At 49.3% G+C, this 25,095-nt stretch overlaps 7 protein-coding genes across 7 annotated transcripts; 3 read left to right on the top strand and 4 right to left on the bottom strand.

Moving 5' to 3' along the window:
* Positions 1 to 55: 55 nt before the first annotated feature.
* F5B22DRAFT_645134 (uncharacterized protein) lies at positions 56 to 1,204 on the bottom strand (the record flags this gene model as incomplete). Its single annotated transcript, XM_047978539.1, has 5 exons — positions 56 to 100; positions 153 to 638; positions 757 to 794; positions 855 to 1,053; positions 1,118 to 1,204. The coding sequence occupies 5 exons, from the start codon at positions 1,202 to 1,204 to the stop codon at positions 56 to 58; spliced, it is 855 nt and encodes a 284-aa protein (XP_047832475.1).
* A 4,471-nt stretch (positions 1,205 to 5,675) lies between these two features.
* On the bottom strand, positions 5,676 to 7,728 carry F5B22DRAFT_645133 (uncharacterized protein; the record flags this gene model as incomplete). The annotated part of the gene is made up of 7 exons (XM_047978538.1): positions 5,676 to 6,080; positions 6,927 to 7,038; positions 7,103 to 7,211; positions 7,274 to 7,384; positions 7,452 to 7,511; positions 7,564 to 7,637; positions 7,688 to 7,728. The coding sequence occupies 7 exons, from the start codon at positions 7,726 to 7,728 to the stop codon at positions 5,676 to 5,678; spliced, it is 912 nt and encodes a 303-aa protein (XP_047832474.1).
* Positions 7,729 to 8,876: 1,148 nt separating this feature from the next.
* Positions 8,877 to 12,346, bottom strand: F5B22DRAFT_600949 (ribonucleoside-diphosphate reductase large chain). The gene is made up of 4 exons (XM_047974569.1): positions 12,109 to 12,346; positions 11,898 to 12,055; positions 9,321 to 11,838; positions 8,877 to 9,267 (listed from the first exon to the last, which is right to left on the bottom strand). The coding sequence occupies exons 1-4, from the start codon at positions 12,125 to 12,127 to the stop codon at positions 9,224 to 9,226; spliced, it is 2,739 nt and encodes a 912-aa protein (XP_047832473.1). The 5' UTR covers positions 12,128 to 12,346; the 3' UTR covers positions 8,877 to 9,223.
* Positions 12,347 to 14,610: 2,264 nt separating this feature from the next.
* On the top strand, positions 14,611 to 15,687 carry F5B22DRAFT_635416 (putative short-chain dehydrogenase; the record flags this gene model as incomplete). Its single annotated transcript, XM_047977134.1, has 5 exons — positions 14,611 to 14,810; positions 14,871 to 14,947; positions 15,011 to 15,094; positions 15,157 to 15,225; positions 15,287 to 15,687. The coding sequence occupies 5 exons, from the start codon at positions 14,611 to 14,613 to the stop codon at positions 15,685 to 15,687; spliced, it is 831 nt and encodes a 276-aa protein (XP_047832472.1).
* Positions 15,688 to 15,839: 152 nt separating this feature from the next.
* Positions 15,840 to 17,928, top strand: F5B22DRAFT_600940 (TatD family hydrolase). Its single transcript, XM_047974568.1, has 3 exons — positions 15,840 to 16,242; positions 16,402 to 16,579; positions 16,654 to 17,928. The coding sequence occupies exons 1-3, from the start codon at positions 16,060 to 16,062 to the stop codon at positions 17,700 to 17,702; spliced, it is 1,410 nt and encodes a 469-aa protein (XP_047832471.1). The 5' UTR covers positions 15,840 to 16,059; the 3' UTR covers positions 17,703 to 17,928.
* Positions 17,929 to 18,209: 281 nt separating this feature from the next.
* F5B22DRAFT_645129 (centromere protein Chl4/mis15/CENP-N) lies at positions 18,210 to 19,919 on the bottom strand (the record flags this gene model as incomplete). The annotated part of the gene is made up of 1 exon (XM_047978537.1): positions 18,210 to 19,919. One exon carries the CDS (start codon positions 19,917 to 19,919, stop codon positions 18,210 to 18,212), a length of 1,710 nt encoding a protein of 569 aa, XP_047832470.1.
* Positions 19,920 to 23,132: 3,213 nt separating this feature from the next.
* F5B22DRAFT_645128 (uncharacterized protein) lies at positions 23,133 to 24,733 on the top strand (the record flags this gene model as incomplete). Its single annotated transcript, XM_047978536.1, has 2 exons — positions 23,133 to 23,412; positions 24,228 to 24,733. The coding sequence occupies 2 exons, from the start codon at positions 23,133 to 23,135 to the stop codon at positions 24,731 to 24,733; spliced, it is 786 nt and encodes a 261-aa protein (XP_047832469.1).
* Positions 24,734 to 25,095: the final 362 nt, after the last annotated feature.

Raw genomic sequence — 25,095 nt, 5'->3', positions numbered from 1 at the left:
TCTGCTGACATTATGTGACCCCGGGACTCTTTCCTCATATCTAAGCTAGGAAATATTAAATCCTGCCACAAAAATTTGGGTACCACAAACTGGCATCAACCTATGCTTTATAGCATCAGGGCGGCCAATCCGGCGGCAGCAGCGAGGCCAACGGGGATAGCAGTGGGGCGAGAGCCGCCGTCAGAGTCGGTGGAGGTAGCTGCTTCTCCCGTGCTGCTGGCTGCGTCGGTATCTGTACTGGTGACGGTGGCGCTGGTCACCACAGTCGAACCACTGATAGTAGCTGTTGTCTCAGTGACAAAGGTAGACTCTGGTGCTGAAGAGTTATCAGTGGCTGAATCTGAGCCAGTTGCAGCAGCAGTCGAGGTCGAGAAGATGGTGCTGGCAACAGTCGTAGTCACAGCGGATCCGTCGCTGTTGGTTGAAGTCGCTTCCACATCGGTCGTGGATACAGGAATCACAACCTCCGAGGAGGACTCGCCCGAGCTAGCTGGGAAAGTGGTAGTAACAGTAGAACCGTCACTGTTGGTGGTAGTGGCCACGATGACAGTTTCTGAGCCAAGAGACGTGCTGCTCTCGCTGCTAGCAGTAGCAGCAGCAGAGACGGTGGCAGTAGCTGAAGAGATGAACTCAGAGCTCTATTGATAACAGTTAGCAAGTCACGAGATGTATAGTGCAGTGTGGGGATGAAACACGCCAGACTTGATTCACGAACAGCCATATGATAGTTGAGGTGACAGACTAGGGACGACTTACGGCAGTAGCACTGAGACCGCCGACGACAACACCTCGGTCTGTGGATTCAGGGTTAGCAATGTATTGGGAGTCAAATTCATACAGGCTACCTGACTTACCAGCGCACCAGTCAACGCCATACTGAACAACCGTTGGGGCTGCGCCTTCAGGGCAGGCTGCATTGGCGCAATCGATGATTCCGTAAGAGAAGTCAGGATTCTTGCAGAGACAAGCGCCGTCAACGGCATCCTCGGTTGAGCCTGAGTCACCACAGCCAAGCTGAGAGGCTTGGTTCAGCATATTTCCGAAGCAGGTTGTCTGCAAGGAGTGGTCAGTTACACTAGACAAAAGAATGCGGTATCAGAGCAGAGGAACAACTTACACCACAGGCGGGGAAGTTCTGGGGCGGAGGCAGCACGGCCACAACACCACCAGCCGAAATGGCAGCAAGGACAACAGAAGTCTTCATCTTGAGAGATGTCGAGAACGTAATACTGATGAGGGGTTGGTTGTTTGTCTTGTCTGTTGAGGACTGTTAGAATGTGCTGTTCCAGAAAACAGATGCTCAAAAAGCGTGCAAAAGCTGATTATGCAGTAGTTGTGGGTGTGAGTGAATGAAGAGTCTGTGATGTTGGAGATGGCGATGTAGTTGGCTGTCAGAATCTGCTGGCGCAGGGAATGTTATGAGATGGGAGAAGAGAAGAGAGAAGAAGGGAACACGGAGGAGGAAGAGAAGGGCAGGGAAGAGAAAACGTGTGGGTGTGAGTATGAGCAGGGCTCTTGCCAACATATGTCTCTAAAGAGAGGGAAGGCGCGCGAATGCGTGGAGGTTGTCAAACTAAAGCAACAGGTGCGATGCAGGTTTCATAGGAAGGTGCTAGTGCAAAGCATCCAACCTCAGACATCTGGTGCAACAAGCTAACAAGCCCCAAGTAGGATGTATGGATGGGCTATTCCATGAGCAATGTGGAATGAAGGTACCTAGACCTACACAACTTACAAAGAACACAAGGAGCCTTCGAGGTAAGACGTGGGTAGGCTAACTTAGGTAGGCTTATCAAAAACAGAAAGTGTGTAGAGGCAGCAGAGAGGATGGGCTAAAGGTAGGCAAGAGATTTTGAAGAGAGGGGAAATACGAGGAAGAGGAAAAGAGTAAGTTTTCCGAAAGCTGGGAGTCGTGGGATCGGAGGTCAGATGAAGAAAAAGGGCATCGACAGCACAGGTTTACTAGCCTGAAGTGGCGAAGGGGTTGAGAGAAGGCAGGAAAGAACAGGTGCAGGGAGGTGAAGTCGAGAGGACTCAATGGTGTGTGCCTGAAGCGACAATGATGATGTCAAGCTAACCTTATGGCATCCTAAGCCTAAGGGCGGTCGGTGATGGGTAGGTACCTAGGTAGGTGACAAGAGGCAGGAGACAGGAGACGGGAGTGTGGACTTGAATCTTCAATTGGGTATGTGTGCTCATGTATAAATGGGAAACAGACGACTTGAAGCTGTACAAGATCAATTACTCTGTTCAATTTGTTTCGTACCTTGAGATGTAAACTGCAGCTGCTAAAGGTTGAAGGATGCTTCCGTCAAGTTTCAAAGGACTCGAGACACGGGCTACGTATGTAGTGGTTCGGCGTGAAAGAGGAGGAGTGAGAAATGAAGAGTGAATGAGGAGTTCAGTTGTTGGTTGGCTGGAAGGGTTTTGAGGTAATGCTGAGAGCGCACAGGAATTCCTTTCTGCAGGGGCACCGAGGACGAGTATGAGGAGGCAATGTGACTGAGGTCGTACACAAACAGCAGAGAGCTGGCCATAATTTAAATATCCCGATGTGATGGCCGGGACAGCTGTTGCTGTGTCACCAACGGTTTCGTCATCTTGGCTTTCTGCTTTCTGGTATTGACAGCTCAGACTCGTACTAAGACCAGACTAACAAAGAGGTATGATGAGATTGCTGCCGCAGGTACCATGGCTGCCCTCTCTCTGCTTCTACTGTATGCAGGTACGTAATTGCGTATGTATTGACACAATGCGGCGGTCTGGTTCTGCTAGTGGCCTTGTCTAGGTAGTTCGTCTCTCTAAGGTTCCCTAGCTAGTGTACTAGTGTGCTAGTAGGCATCATGCCCTGATTATGAGCCTGGGTTCCGAGTAATTTGCTGGTAATTTGCCCACGAGGATGCGGGAGAGCTCGAGAGCTCACTTGAGCTCACTCGAGCCCCATTCAAGTTTTCTTCCTGGATCTTGGTTGCTCGGCACTAATAGCATTAGCGTACCAACCTAGGTAGCTAACTTCTGTCCGCGAAGACGGCGCAGAGTTAAACTACAGCGCTATCTCCCGCTAACTCCGTCGCCCATATACCTAAGCTGGAGGTAGGTATGATGTAGGAACCTCATGATAAGCGTGCTGAGCGGTAGACATGTGTGCCAAAGTCCCTATGTATCTAGGTAATGATCTGTTTAATATTGATTTCAATATTGGGCATTATACATACTACCCAGAGTACTACCTAAGTAGCAGGAGAAACCCCTTGCGTCCTCACTTCTCTTGTTGGTGTGGTTAATAGGTCTTGCCTTTCCAATCGCTTGGTAGAGAAAAATCGAGGTGGCTGTCAAAACAGAGCTGGTGATGTAATATCGGGATATGCATGCAGTGTCAGTGTTACAGTACCTAGGTACCTACAAGGGTGACTCCCAAGAGGGATTCCGGGGGGCCTCCTTCGGAGCTTGCCTCGCCTGCCCAATATGACGTGGTGGAGCTAAAATGCTGATGTTGTCGTGCTATGATTGCTTGCGCCTATCTACACTAACAGTAGGCATGAAGTGGCTTTCCAAGTTTTCAACGGCTGTCTGGCACCACCTGGGCAGAGACCTGGATACTTGCCCACTGCCCGTTTCTGCTTAGGCTGTGGCGTATGATCTAGAGTGCGGCAAACATGTGCCGACCGAATCACCAAGAAGCATGGCATGGCACATCGTCATCGTATTTACATAGGTACCTACTATACCTAGTGTGCCTTACCTATTATACAGGTAGGCACCTACTAAATACCGCTATGTTGTAGCTTATCACTCGCTGCCGTGTGCCGTGGGCCGTGGCTGCTCCAGGTTCTGACTGCAGGACGAGCTTGCCGAATCAAGTAGCTGAGCAGGCCTCAACTGCATGCCATTGGTCAACCGTTGGAGCTGAAATACAAGGTACATGGTCAAAGTCCATACCGTACCCCTGCAGTGCCGGATCATCCAGTGGACTCAATTCGTGCTCAGCAAATCGATCTCAGATCGTGGGATCTGGGCTTTGAGTGGACCGTCATGGCAATGTACGAAGTAGAGCGGTAGACCAGCTATCACACAAAGCGGGGGTTGGTGAGAGACCGAGAAAGATCTTACTTCTACCGAGGTACCCACCTAATTGCAATGGCACTGCTCGCACACCACACAATAATATACATAGCTGGATTTCAGTTCTGCCTACTATGTATGTATGTAGTAGTCTGTGATGGCCTGATATCATAGTTATTGATCACGAGGTATTGAAACCTCCTCTTCTTGGGAATTGGATCCCTACTTGCCGGGGACTGTTCGGCAAATCTTTAGATGACGGGAGCAACTTGACGTGAGAAACGCTAAAAAAGAGGCTAGATTGTTTGTTTGTCCCGCAGCAGACAGTTGCAACCATCTAGAAACTAGCAGGATCGTGCATATGGGCACCATAGGTTGCTATGGGATTGTTTGTTTGACGGCACCTACGTGTAAGTAGGGCATCTGCTCTGTGTCATCACGACGTATTAAGTCAACCCCGCACCTCTACCCTCCGACTAGGTATGTAGCCATGTCTCGAGTATGGCGCTCTCATAATGAATAAACGAAAGGGTTCAGTATGTTACAACAGTCTCAATCCCTTTGACTGTCATTAAAGCCATAAAGTGCCAAGAGCGAAAATGCCGGTGAGGCCTTGACTAATAGAGCGACCTTATCGTAACTTATATTCAATAGGCGAAAATCTAATGTGTTTTCCACCAGCAGCGATATGTAGCGCAAGTGGCAATCACATACTACACTCTTAGAATTCTGGGTGTTTTATATAGCTCAGCCGTCAGTTAAAGATACTTCTCATATCCGCAGTTCGTGGTCACAATTGAGAGGCAGGTAACAGAATTCAGCACCCATCGTACCTAGACTAGGTACCTACTCACTGTACGAGTCCCAGCCATCGGCGACAACCCGGCACAGACGTTACGCACCAGTTGGTAAGACAAACTGAATGCTACATAACCCGGGCTCCGGCCCAACGCGCTGTATTGACCTGCCCTTTAATTTCGGCATGGTCTGATAATTCTTTCATAGATGCGTAGGCTCGTCTCACGCCCTCAATGCTCTGTATCACCCCAAATACTATCATCAGTATCAGCACGAGAACGGCAACCCAGAAGGTATGCCACTGGACACCGTTCCTTCTATCGTGCTACGAATCCCTCAGTGTTTTCGGCTGGGTCTCGTCGAATACCTGCTTGAGCATGACCAATCTATCACGCCATACATGGAACCTCTCGACCTGCCTCAAGTCCGTCTTAAGACGACCGCACTGATCTATCCTTGGGTCTACTCGTGGTAGTTTCGACACCCATCTTCGCGTCTATCACGGTCTGTTGAAGGAAACAGTAGGGCTAGGGTTTGACGTGTTTCTGCTGCCAGATTTTCTGGAAGCAAGCTTTGTGTGCTGTCCCAGTTAGCATGCGTTTTCAGAGAGCGACTCGAAACACGCCATCATACCTCCAACGCTGTGACTCCAGAAAGGGCGCATGATGGAAAATATGCACCTTGGTATCGTCGTCGGTTAACCTTAAATGGTCAACGAGGTTGTCGGTCCAGATGATCTCAAGACCAGTGATCCGACCGAAGTTTCTTGCTTTGAATATCTGTTCGAACTTGATTTTCTCGTGTGCTAGTACCGGCTAATCACCAAAGTGCAACACGAGGAACTCTTTGAGAGAACCATGCTTCCATTCTATCTCGGTGCTCCCAGAGAAGCCGTGAGAGGAGATACCGCAATCACACATAATCACTAGGCTTTCAACCAAGTCAATCGTGTGTTCCAATAATTCGTCTTCATTAGCATGGGCTTTCTTCAACTTGGTTCGCAATGCCTCTTTCACTTCCCATCTAGTTGCAATCGCTTTTAGCAGATAAGCTACATCAACGACATCGCGGTGCGTCCTGACAGCGACATGGCGTCCACCATCACGTAAAGAGAGGGTACTTATTTTGAGATAGTAGTCCCACAAGGCTGTCAGGCTGACATTTGCTCCGTACAACTGCAACGAGCTTCTGAGACTCCAAAGCTCATGGCAGATCTTGGCCTGCGTGAGTGGATCAGCCGTTGCCTCCAAGAGGCTTATATCAGTTGCCGAAATCACCTGAGTAAGCGTGACATGTATAGTTCAATGGACTTGAAAACCGAAGGTTTTCAATCAGCTTCCTTTGGCGCATGTCCTACTCATACACCAATAATAAGAAATTCAGGGACTGCTCTTATCAAACCATTTGATGATATTTTTGAGCATATTTGATATCGCACTGGATGCCTTCCCACTTTTCCTACCAACGAGAAAACCACTGAAGTTCCTCTCAGAGCTATTCAACTCGGGGTCAGCGACGTCTCCCCTGTGAACTCGAGCGTAATGCTGGGGGATAACCCAAATCCCGCGAGGCAACATATTCAAGATGACGATGAAGGATCAATCGAAACGATATCGTCGACTGCCGGCAAGTCAAATGGCAGGCGAATTTTTCCCGATTTTTATGAGGAAGAGAAAGACGTAAATCACAAAGCTAAAGCAATCCAAAGTGAGGAAGTTATTCAAAAAGGAACGGAACCTCGAATTTTGCGCCTTCAATTCAACCCATTACTCAGACAAACTCCCAAGAACCTTGTTTACGCAGCCCTATTGCATCCAAAGAGTGAGGCGAGGCGTGTGATGGCTGCTATCAGTTCGAGAGCCGACCAGTATAGCAGTGGTCTAGCATTATATTCCTTGTCACACTTACAGACATCATAAGAGTCAACTAAAGTGTCCCAAAGATTTTGTAACCTTGAACAAGATCAACGAATCTCTATTCCCTTAGTCCAAAACTATGCTCTCTACACTACCATACTCGTCATTCTTCAAGCAACAACTTTCTACCCCTTAAACGATCCTATCCACCTTCCCAGTCTTGATATCAAAGAGCAGTCCCGAGACATTATCTCGCAACTCTTTGCGGAGAAACGGAGAAGACTTGATGATATCCACGTCTTGTCGAGTACGTTCAACGATACTAACATGTCAGACATTAGCATTACAGATTAATTTCCACATGATGGAAGTGCAGGGAGACTCACTCAGTGGTAGCTCCGACTGTGACATCGTTGACTTTCCCAGCAAGATCTGGGTTGTGTTTCACCATATGTTCGCGAATAGCCTCTTCCGTCAAGTGCAATGCGCCACAATCTGTCGCCGTCAGATATCTGTGATTTGAAGCACATGTTTATGGCCCATTCAGAACTACTCACCTGTATGCTTAACGATGACGAGCTCGCTGATGCCGACGAGTCTGTCGATCGCGACAATGTCCATGATGTTTCTCGCGGGCGTACCAGATGCGGTTCTCACGAGAAGGACGCCTGGGCATTCAGTAAGAAGAGCATGCTCCGAACAGTTAGGAAGAGACAACAAGAGAGTGAGACATACGATCCTCATACTTGAGACCCAGGAAGTCCTCGGGTATAACGCGTCTGTCGAAGCAGCAGACTGATATCTGGTTAGTTGATTTACGTTGAGTTTCTCACGTTGGACTACTCACATATCATCTTCACCGGCGTCGTTAGACCCAGATCTTTGATGTCCGGTAGAGGTTCATGGTTCTTGGATATGACTCTATCAACTATATTAGTTCAAAATCTTCAAGGGTTGCGAGGGATTCTTACTCGGCTCGCTGGAGCAACTCTGAAGCGAAGGGAGTAGCCATTTCGATTGTTCAAGTCTGTGATGAGACGATAGTTCCTTGTGTTATGCCGGTCTTCGAGATATTCTAGAGCGATGAACCCTTTTATATCAAAGAAAACGCTAATTGACGCTAATTGAGCTGCTGGTGTAGCCTTATTGTTCCTCGAAGCTTCACCGTGCTCACATTGTTCACCGGATTACCAATCCAAGCTCATCGAATTCACGATCAATGCTTCTCACCGAATCCCCAACAGTGATGACACAATGCGGTATTCCCGCCATATTTTTAAATTATATGATTACTGATTAATGACTCTTCACCAACTCAGAGACTTCTGAGACAGGAAGCCTGGAGATGTAGTATCAGCACTAGGAAGAAGAAACATGGGTCTACTACGTATTTCTTGTCACACCTGTTCAGTAATCAACCTCGGTGAGCGTTATGCTCTCGAGCCTCACTGGGAAGATGTCGGTATATGGACGCAAAGGAATTCAACCCCCCGTGGAACATCCAATTCAGCCCTTCTGGTGAACCAGGGTTGCTGCAACTATGAATCCAACATGCAAGAAATATTTCAAATCCCCCATCGTGTAAACCAAGCACCCAACAGTTGGGCATCCAAATCATCAAGCTGATGAAATATGGCGGCACATCATTCAAGCCGACGGCCCAACTATCGAGATACCCCTTTATTTACTCTCACATACAACACCATACATAGCCGCCTTCGAAACTGCCTCCCTTGTTCATTTAGGCATTCTTGACTCTCACAGGCGACATGCCGTTATGCATAAATCATGAATATTAATCATGAAGCACGTCAAGCAAGGCCAGCCTTGCGTGTTGTCATGCTACCTGAATGCGTACTCCTCACCTGATGACCCGGCACAATTATATCGTCCGCGCACCCACCGGAGTGCCATGGACACGATATAGATGCGCAATGTATGGTATCACATATGCAGAGATTTTACGCTATCGTAACCCATCATGCAGACCTGTGTATTCTCAGGACTAAAACTACGATTATGCGCACTCGAACACAAGCAAACAGCCGAGAATATCTGCATGTGCTGGACTTTGTAGCTGACAATATGTATGAAATTCTAATCACGGAAACACAGTGATTGCTCGAGAGATCCCAAGCTGACTTGCTTCTTTGTGGTTGCCTGTTCGCGTGGCCTCACTATTCCTAGCCAACATTCAGCCTGTCTAGCTGCCTCTTGAATACTTCTATATCACGTCGCATCAAAAGAATTTGCCTAAAGTTTTATTATACTGAACTAGAAAATACATGACCAACGCCCGCCCAATGAAGTCGCCTACCGAGGCGCAAATATCATATTGCCTGTACAATACTCCAGGACTATTCAAGTGTTGGTGCAGAATTCTGAGCCTGCTAATAGACACCAACCGTCGACCATCCCGAGTCATGCTTATCGTCCGTCATATATTAAACCTATTATCATCACCCATTGCATAACATCATCACTTTCTCTATTCCTATATTGGCCCTTTAACCACTGCACATGATACATTCTTCGCGGTTCTCAATGCTGCCTGCAACGTTGTTAGGAATGTGATCTTCGAAAAGGATTATTGGGGCTACTTACATGTCAAAACGGCGTCAGCATAGATATCATACTCGCGCTCCTTGCTTGTATCTTCGTTATCTTCATCTTGCTGTGGCGACTTGGTGTCCTCAAGAGCTGCATCCGGTAGTGCCTCTGCTTTCGGTTTCTCAGTAGGCTCTGTTGCCAAAGCTTTAGGGCTCTCACCCTCAGGCACATCTGCCTTGAAAGATGACGCCTTGGCGGATGGTATAGCTGATTCCACAACTGTTGTCTCCTTGGCAGGGGGAGGGGTGGCACTAGGTGTGGGGACCCCATGGGGGGTATTGACCACGTTGGAGCTTTCCCTCTTAGCATACATTGGTCGTGGAATAGCAGGGGATGGTGAAGATGTGTGAGTTCCAGAAGGAGGGGCCCGCTTCTTCAACGCGCCGGGCCTAGCGGCCGCTGAATCTGTGACTTTCAGGGCTTCTTGGTCAACTGTGAATTGGATAGGTTGGGCAGCAGCTTGAGTTCGCAAGTAGTACATGCCAGTCTTAAGACCAAGCTTCCATCCAGTAAAGTGCATGCTTGTGATCTTGCCCATTGTAGGGTCCTTCATGTGGATGTTTAGCGACTGCGACTGATCAATGAACGCACCGCGATCGGCGGCCATTTGGACTACTGTGCGTTGGGATATTTCCCAGACAGTCTTGTACAAGGCCTTGACTTCCGCTGGAATACTAGGAATGTTCTGAATAGAACCACCCTCAGCGATAATACGGTTCTTCATATTGTCAGACCATAGACCCAGATCGACCAGGTCCTTCAGCAACCAGGGGTTGACAACTTGGAATTCACCGGCCAAAACACGACGAGAGTAGATGTTCGAGGTGTAAGGCTCGAAACATTCGTTGTTGCCCAGGATCTGCGAGGTACTGGCAGTTGGCATGGGAGCCATCAGAAGACTGTTGCGTACACCATGTTGCTTGATCTGCTCCTTGAGAGTAGCCCAGTCCCAGAGGTCAGAAGGGGTGACATTCCACATATCATACTGGAGGATACCCTGTGAAACTGGAGAACCTTCGTATGTAGAGTACGTGCCTTCCTCCTTAGCAATCTCCATTGACGCAGTCAAGGCAGCGTGGTACATGGTCTCAAAGATCTGCTTGTTGAGTTGTCGAGCCTCGGGGGACTCAAAAGGCATACGAAGAGCAAGGAAGGTATCAGCCAGACCCTGCACACCGAGACCAACAGGACGGTGGCGCATGTTGCTGTTCCGTGCCTCGGGAACAGGGTAGTGGTTTGCGTCAATAACTCTGTTGAGATTGCGCACGACGACTTGGGTTACCTCATGCAGCTTCTGGAAATCATAGCTTTCCGTGTTGTAATCGACAAAAGACGGCAAAGCCATAGACGCCAGGTTACAAACAGCCACTTCATCCGGGGCACAGTACTCGATAATCTCAGTACAGAGGTTAGAGCTGCGGATTGTGCCCAGGTTCTTCTGGTTGCTCTTGCGATTGGCATGGTCCTTGTAGAGCATGAAGGGGTTTCCAGTCTCTGTCTGGGCCTCAAGGATGGCGTACCACAGCTTCTGGGCCTTTATCTTCTGGCGACCTCGCCCCTCAGCTTCGTATTTCTCGTAGAGGGCTTCAAATTCGTCGCCGTAGACATCAGCAAGACCAGGACACTCGTTGGGGCACATCAGTGTCCACTCGCCGTTCTTCTCAACTCGTTTCATGAATAGATCGGGAATCCAAAGAGCCAAGAAGAGGTCGCGAGCACGAACCTCCTCCTTACCATGATTTTTTCGCAGATCCAAGAACTCGAAGACATCCGAGTGCCACGGCTCAAGGTAGATGGCGAAAGCGCCGGGTCGTTTGTTGCCACCTTGATCAACGTAGCGGGCGGTGTTGTTGAAGACACGCAACATAGGAACAACACCATTTGACGTGCCATTGGTACCGGCGATATAAGAGCCCGTGGCACGAATACGGTGTACGTTCAAGCCAATACCACCAGCCATCTTGGAAATCATAGCACATGTCTTGAGGGTGTCATAAATGCCCTCGATGCTATCCTCCTTCATGTCAACCAAAAAGCATGAGGACATCTGAGGTTGTGGTGTTCCGGCATTGAATAGAGTAGGCGAGGCGTGGGTGAAGTATTTGAGCGACATCAGATTGTAGGTCTCGAGGACCTTCTCAACATCATCTCCCCAGATACCTACAGCCACACGCATAATCATGTGCTGAGGTCTTTCGACAATCTTGCCATTGATCTTTAGGAGATATGAACGCTCTAGAGTCTTGAAGCCAAAGTATTGGTAGTTGAAATCTCGGTCATATACAATGGCCGAGTCGAACTCGTCTTTGTGTCTCATGACGCAGTCGTATGTCTCCTGTGAGATCATGGGTGATGGCCTGCTGTTCTTGGGGTTGATGTAGTGATACAGATCACTGACAACGGAGGACCATTGTTTCTTTGTCTGCTTGTGTAGGTTGGATACTGCGATACGTGCAGCGAGGATGGCGTAGTCTGGGTGGGTGACGGTCATGTAGGCGGCGGTCTCGGCTGCCTGTTTCCGGGGTTCGATCAGAAAAGGCATGTTTGGGTCACATTTTGAGGGAAACTTACGAGGTCGTCTAGCTGTACGGTGGTGACACCTCCGTAGACACCAGAAATGACCTTCTGGGTAATAGCAACAGGGTCGACATGGTCGGTGTCGAGGCCGTAACATAGGCGCGATACACGAGCGGTAATCTTGTCGAATTGAACCCGTTCTTGACGGCCATCTGTCTACGGGTTAGCAGCCGATACGAGAAGAGGGACTCGTAGAAGAACATACCTCGCTTCTTGACATACATCGTGACACGCGGGTTAGACGAAACCCGTGGGAAAGTGGGTTGACAAGGTACGAGTCGGGGACAATGCCAACGACGAGGTAAGTCAATATCGAGAAAAAAAAGGTACGGCAACTGTCAATGTGTAATCCAAGCTGCCCGTAAGCCTCTATGCCGGCAACAGTGAATGGGTATCAGAAGAGGCACTCGTGTGAGATATTAAAAGAGTTGACTAGTTTGGTGATGTTGAGTAAAAGTCGGATAAAAACCATGCACCCACCATCCAACTTTAAATAGAGACGCGCCGTTCGCTAGGAGACCGCGTTCTAAGACTTCTCTAGCGCGTCAAAATAACAAGTTCGGGGCAATATAGTGCCTGTAAGGCGCCCCTCGTTACAGCGCCCACAGCGAGTCGATCCTCTTCGATAGAGCGCTTTACAGCAGGGTGCCTACAGTACATGGAGAGTACAAATCTAGATAAAGCCGAGGCGCTGAATCAGCAAGTCGCTGCCAGCCACTCAACGCGCTCTGACGCGCGCTGAATTAGTAGATGGCGGGGTTGTCCAGGTCACCCTTTAGCTACTTCAGGTACCTAGATACACTATAAAGTACTCGCATGGCATTGCATGCTGTGGCTCCATCAGGTTGCATAGGCTACCATTGCTCTGGTTTTCATTGCCTTCTATCGTAAAGGAGGCATGTCCTGGATATTTCCAATTATTCCCATTCTTGTTTCTATTGCAAAGAATCACATACACTGACTTCCACAAACTAGATTCTTGGAAATTTCATAGTGCTTACAGAATACATGCTGGTGTCTATGTCGCGCATGCCCCACATTGACCGAGACATTGAAGAATTGGAATGAGGAAGACGCGTAAATTGATTTCTGAAAGTGGGGCACGTGTACGGAGTACCTAATTGATGAAATAAATTGTTAAGCAGCAACTGGGAACAATGCCATGGCAACCGGATTACCAACAAACATATAAAGGCCCTTTCTCTAGCCTAATACACTGCGTAAAATTGACCCGGTGAGTCCTGCAACGCCACTTGATCCGATACTCCGGATCGGTTCTGAGCACAGGGGGCATTTACGGCCATAACTGGCAAGGTCCACTATGAAGCCAACGAGAACGGAGCCGGCACGGAGCATGGATACTTACAAGTAACATCTGTCCAATGCCCGGGCGGCCATCTGCCGCTGCCGCCGGCGCTCCATTTTCATTTTGCGCAGCCTTGATACGTCTAAATCAATCAGTATTTACTACACATTGTGTTCTATCTCTGGTGGCTATCGAGGCTAGATAAGCCCCAAGCACCCTGTACCTTGCGAGGTTGTGTGATATTATGCACCAACGAGTTCTGAGGCGTCACTTCACGAAGCCTCAAGAGGTGGTTTGAGTTTTCGTGAAATTTGCTCTATCTTCCCTTCAACCTGCTATTCATTCACCACTTCATCCAAGAATGGACCGCGCAAAAGTGACATGAGCTAGCTTTTCAAGAAACTAGCCCTGGCCGCATAGTTGTACGACCAGGGAATGAAGATGATCTATTCTATACTTAGGATCTTCATAAAGGCGGTATCGGATGCGGGACTGCTTTACCTAGGTAGCTTTTCCAAGTGAGGAGATAAGAGTATGCGATGATTTACTGGGAATCGACTTTCAACGTAAAGCCAATAATTGCTGAAAGATCCAGATATCGCCAACAATCATTGCGAACATCCCAAGTCAATGAAATGATGTATTCAACTATTCCCGACGCAAAATCACCGGGGCTTCCCGTGTTGATGTAAAATAACAATGTCAAGGCCAATAACATCAGTCTTGTCACTAAGCAAAACCGGGTCTTTGACTTCCCCGTTAAGAGACCCGATTGCAAATGAGAGACTCTCATAAGCCCCACTTGAGACGTGGATGTGAACCATTCATTCGGTATTTTGGGTGAAACGATGATTGGTGGGGATGTGAAATCATCTACTAAACCGCCGACAAGGCATTCGTGCAAAGGGAAGAAACTACAGTTGAAAGACGTTAGAGAGCTTGGCGGCCATGGCCTTTGGGCGGTTGGGCCACTGACCGCTTCGGCAACCCTGCTTTACGACCTTGTAGGTATTGGGCGTCACCCCAATAATAGCTATTGATATGCGAAAGACCCTTGATGTGATAACTAGGTGTATCTCAAATTGGCCTGATGCTACGCTCATCCAAGGCGCAGCTCCTCGTCTTTATACCCGTATTTGAGAACGACGGCATGGAAACCACAGATAGCTAGACTATTCAGATCCACAAGATACGTCGACCGTTAATGATCTGTCCAGTACAAGTCATGGTCCCGCAAGAGACATCGGTATTGGGAGCCGGGACTTCTCATCCTCATTGTTGAAAGAAAGAGTCGTGGTATTCGCATCAATATCGAGCTTTGCGAGAGACCTGCTTTACCTCAAGCTCATCTTCCTTTGTTCTATTCTTATACCAGCGGCGACTTATCACACGACTATCAAGATGTCTATGGGATTCGAGGATTGCGGGGTAGTGAGAGATGGATTCCCCCGACCCATCCCGGATACATCTCCCAATGTCTTGGAGCAGTTTCGCATGACGGGCAAGGTGGTTGTCGTGACTGGAGCTGCGGATGGTATCGGGTATGCCGTATCAGAGGCAATGGCCGAGGCTAACGCCAATGTCGCCTTGTGGTACAACTCGTGAGTTGGGACGGATGATAAGGATGGAAGTGGATATCTTAGTACTCACAATGAATTAAGCAACGATGCTGCCATCAAGAAGGCTAGGAACTTGGCTGATATCCACGGCCTGAAGACGTGCGCGTACAAAGTTGACAGTAAGGCCTCATTTCTACCCTTCAATGTCTACACGGACCTTGAGCTAAACAAGCTTTTCCTAGTCTCCAACCCTCAAGAGGTCCAAGACGGGATCAATAAGGTCTTGCAAGATTTTGGTAGAATAGATGTTTTCATTGCCAACGCTGGTGAGTTTCACGTAGCTTCAGTCGAAGTCAGTTGGGCACACGCCAGACTAATAACCAATCAGGAATGGCAATATCGAAACCTATTCTGGAACAAACACTTGAGGAGTACAGGAAGCAGATGTCGGTTAACGGTAAAGTGCAATCCACGAGGTTGACGATTGTATAATTCATATGCTAACTTTCTGTTCATAGTTGACGGCGTGGTAGTCTGTGCAAAGTACGCTGGCGAAGTGTTCAAGCGCCAAGGCACGGGAAACCTCATTATCACATCAAGTGTGAGTGCGCACATCGTCAACGTACCAACAGACCAGCCTGTATACAATGCTACGAAGGCTTTCGTAACGCATTTTGGCAAGTCTTTAGCGCGCGAATGGCGAGACTTTGCCCGAGTCAACATTGTTTCGCCTGGGTTCTTCGATACAAAGATGGGCGCTAGCCCTGCTGTGGCCAATGAGGCCTATCGAATGGCTGTTCTGGGACGACAAGGCCATGTCAAGGAGATCAAGGGTTTGTATCTGTATCTTGCCAGCGATGCCTCGACCTATACGACGGGTAGTGACGTCATTATTGATGGCGGATATGTTTTACCATAAAACTACAAAGACAGTTCTCGTGAATAGCTGGGTAGACGTACAGCCTAATTGAACTCATTTCAATTCTCATCTATGAAAATTAACAGCAGGTAGCGAACTACATATGTAGATAGCTTAATCAATCGACCAAAGCCTACAAATGAAATTGGGCGCCTGTGAACGATCCTGTATTCAGCTAGCAAAAATATGCATTAATCGAGAAACAACTACTGGTCACAGTTCTATATTGGCATACACTGTGGGGGACTTGGCTGGCACTTCAGACGGGAATGCGAGGCAACAAGCTGCGCCAAGGCTTAGCCACGATGTTGAGTCATCTATGTTGAAGCAGAGTCGCTCCCGTATTTCTTTTTATGGGCGAAAGAAGACTCAATGATCCGAAGTAGAAGTCTCTTCAACTGTGTCTCACACTATAAGGCCAATCGACTGTCGGTTTCGTCGAGATATCTGGTGAGACCGCTCTCATCTTTCGTTAAAATGGCTTCAGAGGTGGTAGACTCTGCGCCTCCTTCCAGTGCAGATGGTAATTCGATATACATACCACGCTATGTTGATGTAAGTCAGGGATATCAGAACCTCTCAGCATGCTGTTCATCAATTTTTTCTTAATTTTGGCGGGAAAGGCGTGCCAGGACATGAATGGTGATTATGTTGCATACATATACAAGCCTTGTCTATGCTGTTTTTACTAATTCACTCCACGGTTCCTTACAGATTGGAATAAACCTCGCGGATCCCATCTTTCGAGGTATATATCATGGCAAGGAGCGGCATCCAAATGACCTGCAGGCCGTGATATCGCGTGCGCAAGAGGTTGGCTGTCAAAAGCTGCTTATCACCGGATCTGACTTCAAAAGCTCAAGAGATGCACTCGACATAGCCAAAGAATACCGTATGTTGATGATTACGCCTGCACTGTTCATTACGTTCATTGGATTCATGAGACAATTACTAACCATCGCTCAGCGGGTATCGTATACACAACAGCTGGCGTCCATCCCTGTTCAAGCGCCATCTTCAGCTCATCACACGCCCATCACGATGCACAGGAGTTCACGATGCCGAATGACGCGGACCCAGAGAAGCCCGTCTCAGAGGACCACGAGCCGGACGAAGCCAAAACAACAAAAATCATCTCCGAGCTCCGCACTTTCATCGAGTCAGCAAGGAGCACGCACCCAGGCGCCCTTGTCGCCTTCGGCGAGTTCGGTCTCGACTACGACAGGTTGCACTACTGCTCCCGCAAAGTGCAACTGCATTCTTTCGCAGCGCAGCTGGACCTCGTGCTCTCGCTCCGCCCCCAGCCGCCCTTATTCCTGCACTCGCGGGCCGCGCACGAGGATTTCGTAGGGCTGCTGAAAGCGAAATTTGGGTCTCGACTCGAAAAGCTCGAGCGCGGTGGGGTTGTGCACAGCTTCACGGGCACGGCGGCGGAGATGCACGAGCTCGCCGATTTGGGGCTGTACATCGGCACGAACGGATGCAGCTTCAAGACAGAGGAGAACTGCACCGTCGTGAAGGAGATCCCGCTGGACCGGCTTATGCTCGAGACTGACGGGCCGTGGTGCGAGATCCGGCCGACGCATGCTGGGTGGCGGTATCTACTGGACGCCAAGGCCAAGGCTGAGGGTATCTATGCAGGTCTGGACGTCAACGGTGACGACTCCGCGCAAGCAACGCCGGAATCTACACCCGCGTCCACGGTGGTACCGACGCCCAGGACGGCGACGCCTAATCCGCAGCAAGAAGCTTCTGCGCCTGCACAGGCGAAACCCGCTAAGCCGCCGAAAAAGCCGAAGAGAAAGGAACCTGAGGTTCCTGAGCGCTGGCGCTTCGTGAAAAAGGAGAAGTGGGTCGAGGGCTCTATGGTAAAAGGTCGCAACGAGCCGTGCATGATCGAGCGTGTCGGACAGGTCGTTGCTGGTGTGCGGGGTGAGCCACTGCGCGATGTGTGCGAGGCTGCCTGGGCGAATACTGTGAAGGTCTTCGGGCTTGATGAAGATGGAAAGGCCTGAATAATGATGGACGGTGATACCCTGCGTATGGAAATGAGATTCTAAGGTCTTATAGTTGAACTTCTACCTCCAGAATAGAGTGCCAGCCCTATGGAGTTGGTCTACGTAAAGAACGTGCGTCAAGAGCTCTAGACTTATAAATAGATAGATGCGAGGACGCGTAACATCTGCCTTGACTTTGTCTAGACTATTCCATTGATAGCCCAAATGATTGTAATAGACATGATGTGACATTTGAAATAGCGCATAGTCAGTCATAGATGTTCATTACATACTCGTAGACATTGGCTCATTAATCTAGAGGATAGGCACCTCTTCAAAGGATCGAGCAGATGAGCATCGCCAATGTGATATACACTAATCGTTGCGTAGCGAGAGATGGACATGACGATGCGGTTACACTGTTCCTTGCAACGAGCCCCTCGAGCAACATTCAGCTGACAAGACTTCCCTCGTCATGCCAAAACCTAGGAACCGTTACTGTAGGTGCCTCGCTTCCCATAATGCTCATAAACCAGAGCCTTTAAACCCTTTAACCCTCCCATTTCTCACAGCTCCTCTCGTGACCCCATCCTCGCCTGTCATCCACCCCGGCATTCGCTCACCATCGATAAAGCCAGCTTCCACAAGTTGGCGAATGCCCGCAAAGACGTGGGGTCCATGGAGTGAAAGTCGAACATTGGGACGCCATGCCCACTTCTCTCGACCCCTATCACCTTCTCGCGCTCGTCTTCCCATGACACGAGGCACGTTTTCGCTAGCACCTCTGTCCCGGTCGTAATCTTGTCGCTGTAGTTCGGAATCTTCATCTTCGTCTCCTTCGGCCTCTTCCAAGAGGCTAGCATCCAGACTACTTCGACGACCTTTCGGTTTCCGAGGATGTGATGAGTTCAATTCCCCCACGTCTTGGCCATCGCTTTCATTCTCAAAGTCCAGCTCCGACACTGGAAAAGGGTCTTCAATCAAAATATCCACCCTTTCAATACCTTTCCCATCATCCATTTTAGCATTATCTCCGAAGCGCGCCTGTGCCACTAGTCGCGTACGTTTACGCCGGTTTTCCTCTTCTGACAACTCCGAATCAAAAGTCCGCTTCAGTGTGTTTGGCTTTCCGTTGCCGAAACCAACTGTCTGCTCTTCGTCTTCCCCGGCAGCATCGTCCGAAAGTGGCGGCGTGGGCAGTAGCGAATTGAGTGGACTATGAGTTCGCGCGTCGGCCGCCTTGTCACCCGCGTACACACTCCATCCACCAGCAGCCGCGTTACTGCGCCCTGATCCACGTAGACTGAGCATAGCGTCGAGGTTTTTTGTCTGAAGGTTAGTTGTTTTGAGGGAGTACCGCTCACGTGGGCGAGACAAGGCTTTAGGAATGCCCTCTACAACAAGGGCACGTAAGGATCTTGTCTCGGCGTGTGTTGTTGGTCCCGCACTCTGCGACTTGCTGACGAAGATGTGCGGAGATGCATCGGGGAACGCAACATATATAGTGCGCGAAGCATCAAAACTTGTCACCGTGCGGGCCCCTGAAGACGTGGATCCAGACGTAGCGGAGACGGCGAGGTCGGTGTTATATGGAGAGTCGAGCACAAAGATGCGGAGGAGAAGAAGCGGGAGGCCTTTGGGCCGGTCAAAGTTATAATGCGCCTTGACATCCGGAAGCACCTCAGCTTGTAGGTTCTGCAAAAAGGTACTGGGATGGAAGCGTGGGACGTGCATAGCCAGCTTGTCGATCGTATCGTAGTTGCGGTCGGCTTCGACGTCGTCCTCATGCCTGGGTGTCTTTAAGCGCTGTATCTTGTAGCAAGCCCACTTCAGTGTCCCCGGATGATCATATAAGTATTGTAGATCAGCCATAGCGAGCTGGTAAAGGGTCAAGCCTTCTCGCCAATCCCCTTCGAGTATACGGTCCACGACTTCACGTCTGCTGCCCTTTCGTGTCTGCATATCTACGTACAGCTCCCGAAGCTCAGCCAGCGTGGACGCCGGTGGGTACAGGTCGTTGTCGAATTCATCCTCATCTTCATCGTCGGATAGATTTTCGCGAAGAAACGGATGACAGAGAGACCCGTTGCTGGGCTCGAGCCAGTCGAGAACGAGAGACAAAAGTGATGGCCGCGAGAGTCGATTAAGAACCTTTATGACAGAGGGATTGGAAGAGTTGACGTGAAGAGAAGAAGGCAGACGAGCCGTAGTGGGAAGAGAAAGGGGAGGCGCCATAGCTGGCTATGCGCCCTTTCAAGTATCGGGGAGGAATCCCCAGTATGATGCTTATGGAAAATCGCAAGATCAAGCTCTTGTTGTCATTACAATGTGAATTGATACATGGTGTACTGTGTATGGAAATGCAAAGGTGGGGTGACGCTGGAGAGCAGCCCGATGACGCGCGACGCGTCTCGTATTTTGGTGTCCTAGGCTAAAGGCTCTAGAATCCAAGCGATGCGATGGTAATAGGCGTTCTCACATGTGCGTACATACAGTCCATCTCCGCGTACCTAAAGATGCTTTTTTTTTACTTTCTCTATTGCGTTGTGAATTGGTAACCCATAATAGTTCTCATGATTGTTGTATGAATCTCGCATCACGTACTTCGATATTGATCACAAGCGCAGTTTAGATAATGGATCATCGGGGATTTCTTGGCGGTAGATAGCGCCTTCTGTCGCGATAAAAGATAAGCCTTATCTTCATCAGGCATGGTACTGAGATTATGTAACCTTGCAGATTAACTACGAAGTACAATGGAGAACCCCAGACATTCTTCAATGGGTTTCAAAGCCACCAATCATCTGTCTGGTCCCATGATCGCAACGTAATTAGCATAACGGTTTTACAGCCCTAAAGCTTAACTCCAGACGAGATGTACCTATGTATCGACAACTCGCAAATTTCGAAGAGTATACTCCGTACCAGTACCTAGATATCTACCTACTCTTCCCAGATACTCTCAGGTTTCAGCCAACTCCAGTCTGCTAGCGTTTCCCTGTGAGCATGTCAGGTTCTGCGATGGAAGTAATGATATTTGGAAAATAACATTTTACTTTCTAGTCAGGCTCTGTCGGGATTGGAGTGTTTACTTGTAAGACAGACGCACGCACGAAGCTCGGCGTCTAAGCTGGGTGCTTTGTAATGCTACTGCTTATAAAGCACGCCTAGCAGTCAAAGTACGTTGCAATACCTTGGCTCCAAGGTAACATACAGCAGACTAGTGACAAAAAGAGCAAGTACGCTTACAATTCATGCGCGTCTGCATGCGGGAGAGTATGCAGTACTATGCAAAAGTCCGGATTTTGTGTTGGAGGCCAGTAGGGATCGATGGAAATTTCGAAGCGGCTTTATCGCGTAACCATCACAGAGACTGGTAACCCCGCTTCGGTGCGCCATGAATACGCATACAATCTGGCTAAAGCCGCAACAGGCGGCTTCAAGATTGCAACATATCACTGCAGCTTCACAAAACGAGACTGGGCAAATTCGGGGGCTTATAAATTCACCATCTCCCAAATTACACGTGCGACTTAAGGTCCAATCTAGTTCAGAAACGTGACTAGTCTACCTAACCTACTACACACACTACCTATGTACTATACTTACCTAGGTATTTTATGTATAATACACATTACAACATACTATGTACATGTACAGTAGGTAGGTGCTAATGTGTGTCTCGGGATTCGTACCGCTACTAACGGCTTGTACGCCGGTCACGTGCACGCCTCCGGTAGCGGGTTGCAGAGTGGCGATGCGACAAAGCCGAAAGCTCCCGAACATGTCATTTTGAAAGGAAAAATATCAGGGAAACACCTTGCATTCAGGCCTTCATCTTCCGCCGGAATTCCGCCGGAAGTGTACCTGATACTGCTCACTTACGTAGTAGGCAAGGCAAGGCTGAACGAGCTGCGAAGCGAATATACATACACATGTGGTAAGAATTATCTGCATACTTACACAACACATACTACATGTAGTAGTGCAGTCAAGAGGCAGGCAGAACCGAAGCGAATTATTGATTATAAATCCGCATAGCTAGTTAAGCGCAGACTGAGCGGATCGCAGACGGTGCCTGGCAGCTAACTGTCTTGGCCGTTAGTTAGGGCAGAGAGAGCGATCTGGATACCTACTATACTATGTATGTGCCCTCGGCCGAGTGAACAAGGCGTTCGAGTAAGTGTACCGTATCTACATACTCCAGCAGCTTAAGTAGTAAACGATATTCTGTATCATACTCTATGATATCGGCAGGCCAGAATTTGATAGACTGGGCTCTATTTGTACAGTAGATAGGTGTCTATTTCGGAAGCACACCTTGATTTATTGCCACCAATGTGCCTTGGAGTATGGGTAGGTAGCAGTGGCAATCCGTCTGTCGAGCCCATTAGGTAAATCGAGCGCGGGATGTGAGGCGATTCCAGGTTTTCATTGGCCAATCTTTGGCAGTTTCAAATCTAGCAGCACCCTACCTCACCTACTATTTCGTATGTACAGGCTAAGTCCAGCAGCTTGTACTCTCAGCCGTCTTCTAGCCACTCCACCAGGTAACTTGACAATACATACATAGTAGTATATCGAAATGGATGTACAGAGGAGGTAAGTAGGTCTTAGAGAGGGGAAACCCTAATTGCTCAAGACAGCGCTACCTACCTAACTACCTAGGTAGGTAGTATTGTGAACTCGAGTCATGACCATCCTACAGATATCTTCGTTAGGTAGACGTCAGGTGAGCGTCAGCACTCTCGATTAAACCCCCCCGCCTGCCTGTAGGAGGGTGTCCTGTTATGCGTACAAGATGCGCACAAGATTGTGTGGGAGGGTGGTATGAACGGCTAATGGGTGGGTGCGCGACTGTAAGTAAGTAAGTAGGTAGGTACAGGCGAGAGACAGCGAGAAAGGGTCTGCACAGGGGCCTGTACAGGGGTCTGTACAGGGCAACCCACGAGTCTGCGCGGGCGAGCTACGGGTGTTCTCGGCTAGCCTGTTTAGGGCGTCGACCGCCTGAGACCGGGCCCTTTGAGCGTGAATCTGTCGAGTCTGTGAGACCAGCGCCTTTGATGCTCCGATTCATCACCATTCCGGTCGACCCACCGAGCACTACTATAGTAATCGATATCAGCGCTAGGTATTTCCCTTTTTCCACTCCAAATCTCTCTCTTGCGCTGTTGGATCTTTGGAATCGTCAACCCCTCTACAACAACTGCAGCTGACGGCACCGATCGGGACACGCATGAGAAAACTTCAATCCGCTAGACGACCGAGCATATAAACCACAACGTCCAGTGCATTCGCACTTCCAAAGCTGCCACTGAACGCACGCTTGCGCCGGCCGGTAACATCGCCTTACCGAGAAGACCTGCTTGGTCAAGGCGCTCATCACGCCGCCGCTCGTCGGCTACAAAACTACGACCATAAAAAAACACCGCGAAACATATCGTCAGCATGTCAGCGTACAACGGTCGTCGGGGCCACCCCGTCAATGTGTCGCAGCTGTTACAGGATCTCAACAGGATTCCGGAGCCTGCACCGCAGCCTGACGACAATCTGCCCAGTCTCGATGACGAGCTGGCCATGTTCACGAACACCAATTTTATAGACTGGGATGCCGGCACTCCTCATGGAAGCGGGCATGAAACCGCCTCGACCACTTCGCCGGCGACGGAGCGTGTTTCCTCTGACGCAGTCAATGGTGACCTGTCGAATTTCGACTTTAACCTGACAGGTTAGTGTGCCTTTTTGTTCATCTATTGTTGCAGTTCGTCTCTTTGTTCGGATCGAGGTTTTAGCATCGGCATGGATCCTGCGTGAGCTATCTGCTATTGCTTTCTTATTCTCCCCGCCTTGCCTGAACTTTCCACCCCCCGCATGGAACAGTCAGCAGGCCCGGGTGTCCTAATCCCGATAGAAGATGTGCAAGTCTACGCTGTACGCACACGCCGACCATCTTCCAGGCTTCCTATTTGCCAGAGACCTTCCGTCTGCAGCTTCCTGGCCCAAGGTCCCCTTTTCTGATTATTGCTGTCTTTACCGTGTCCGAGTGGATCAGCGGTGCATTCTCCTTGGTTGGGAGTTCGTGGGAATGCGTCCGTTCCACAGCTTCTTCGCCAAATGTCTCTCGAGAGTCTGGAACCCACAGCGGACCCCCGCAAATCGCCATCTACTACGACCCTGATTGGCTCGTTTGCCCTATCGTGGGGGCCCTGACCCTGGCAAGCGCCTCAAGGTTCATTCGCTCGACAGAATAGCATGCTATGGCGCAATCTGCCCGATGGTGCAATTCCCCGTGATCTTGAGGTGATCATAGGGGAAGCCCGGCAGCCACATGCGAATGGGTTGCTGCTTGCATGCGAGCTTGCTGGCGCCTGATAGGCATGGCATTGATTTAAACTTTACCTATACTTTTCTTTATACCCTTTCGACTTTCGAAGTTGTCATCCATGGTGTTGAGCACCTCAAATTAAATTCCCGTTGCCTCGTTTTCCTCATGCTGGTTCGGTTGCATATGTCACACAATCTAACATCACGTCATGACTTCAGGCGATTTTAATGGCTTCGATTTCCACAATTACCCGGCGCCAAACGTCAGCAGTTTCTCAGACAACCTAGGCACATTGGCACCAATTCAGCCTTCACCCACCTACCCTCCTAACGGGGGTCAGGGTCCTTACGGAACATCCGTGCATTCAGGCGACAAAGCCGGTGAGGCGGCTCCACGACGCAGCCGACAGCTCTCCTTCGAAGAGCAGTCGAGGCTAGCTGCAGAGGAGGACAAGCGGAGGCGAAACACAGCCGCTAGTGCTCGCTTTCGAGTGAAAAAGAAGGCTCGCGAGCAGGCACTCGAGAAGCGCGAGAAGGAGCTCAGCGACAAAGTCGGTGCATTGGAAAGTCGGATTTCGTCTTTGGAAACGGAGAACAAATGGCTCCGAGAACTGGTCATGGAAAAGAACGGCGGTAGCGACTCGGTAGTGTCGGCCTTGCTAGAAAAGCAAAAGCCCGAGTCGAGAAAAGCGGCGGAACAAGCTAAATCAGAAACCTCTTCATGAAATCGGCAACAACTTTGCATTTGAAACGCGTGCATGATTATATTACGGAACCGGCGTTGAAGAGGAAGGCAATTTTGGGGGGAATCCGCATACCCTTTCCGGAGCTGGGGAGTGTGGTGGTGGGGGATTTGGATTTGCATCAGTGATTCGTACATATCTGCTTTTGAGTGTTTCGGTCGGGGCTCCGATCACGTATATACTACCACTATTGGCAGTCTTGTCCTGCCCTGCCCTGACAATCATTATGCGTCACGAGTTCCAGTGCCTACGATATACCTGGCATTCATTTACCATGACACATGACTTCTTCTCAACAAAGTCTTAAGTCTTTGTAAACCATTATCACACATATTGAGTGCACC

The sequence above is a fragment of the Xylaria bambusicola genome, assembly GCF_022495145.1.
Source record: "Xylaria bambusicola strain CBS 139988 unplaced genomic scaffold F5B22scaffold_13, whole genome shotgun sequence".
Taxonomy (NCBI): domain Eukaryota; kingdom Fungi; phylum Ascomycota; class Sordariomycetes; order Xylariales; family Xylariaceae; genus Xylaria; species Xylaria bambusicola.
The sequence above is the reverse complement of the archived record's forward strand: the minus strand, read 5'-3'. Positions and strand labels throughout refer to the sequence as shown.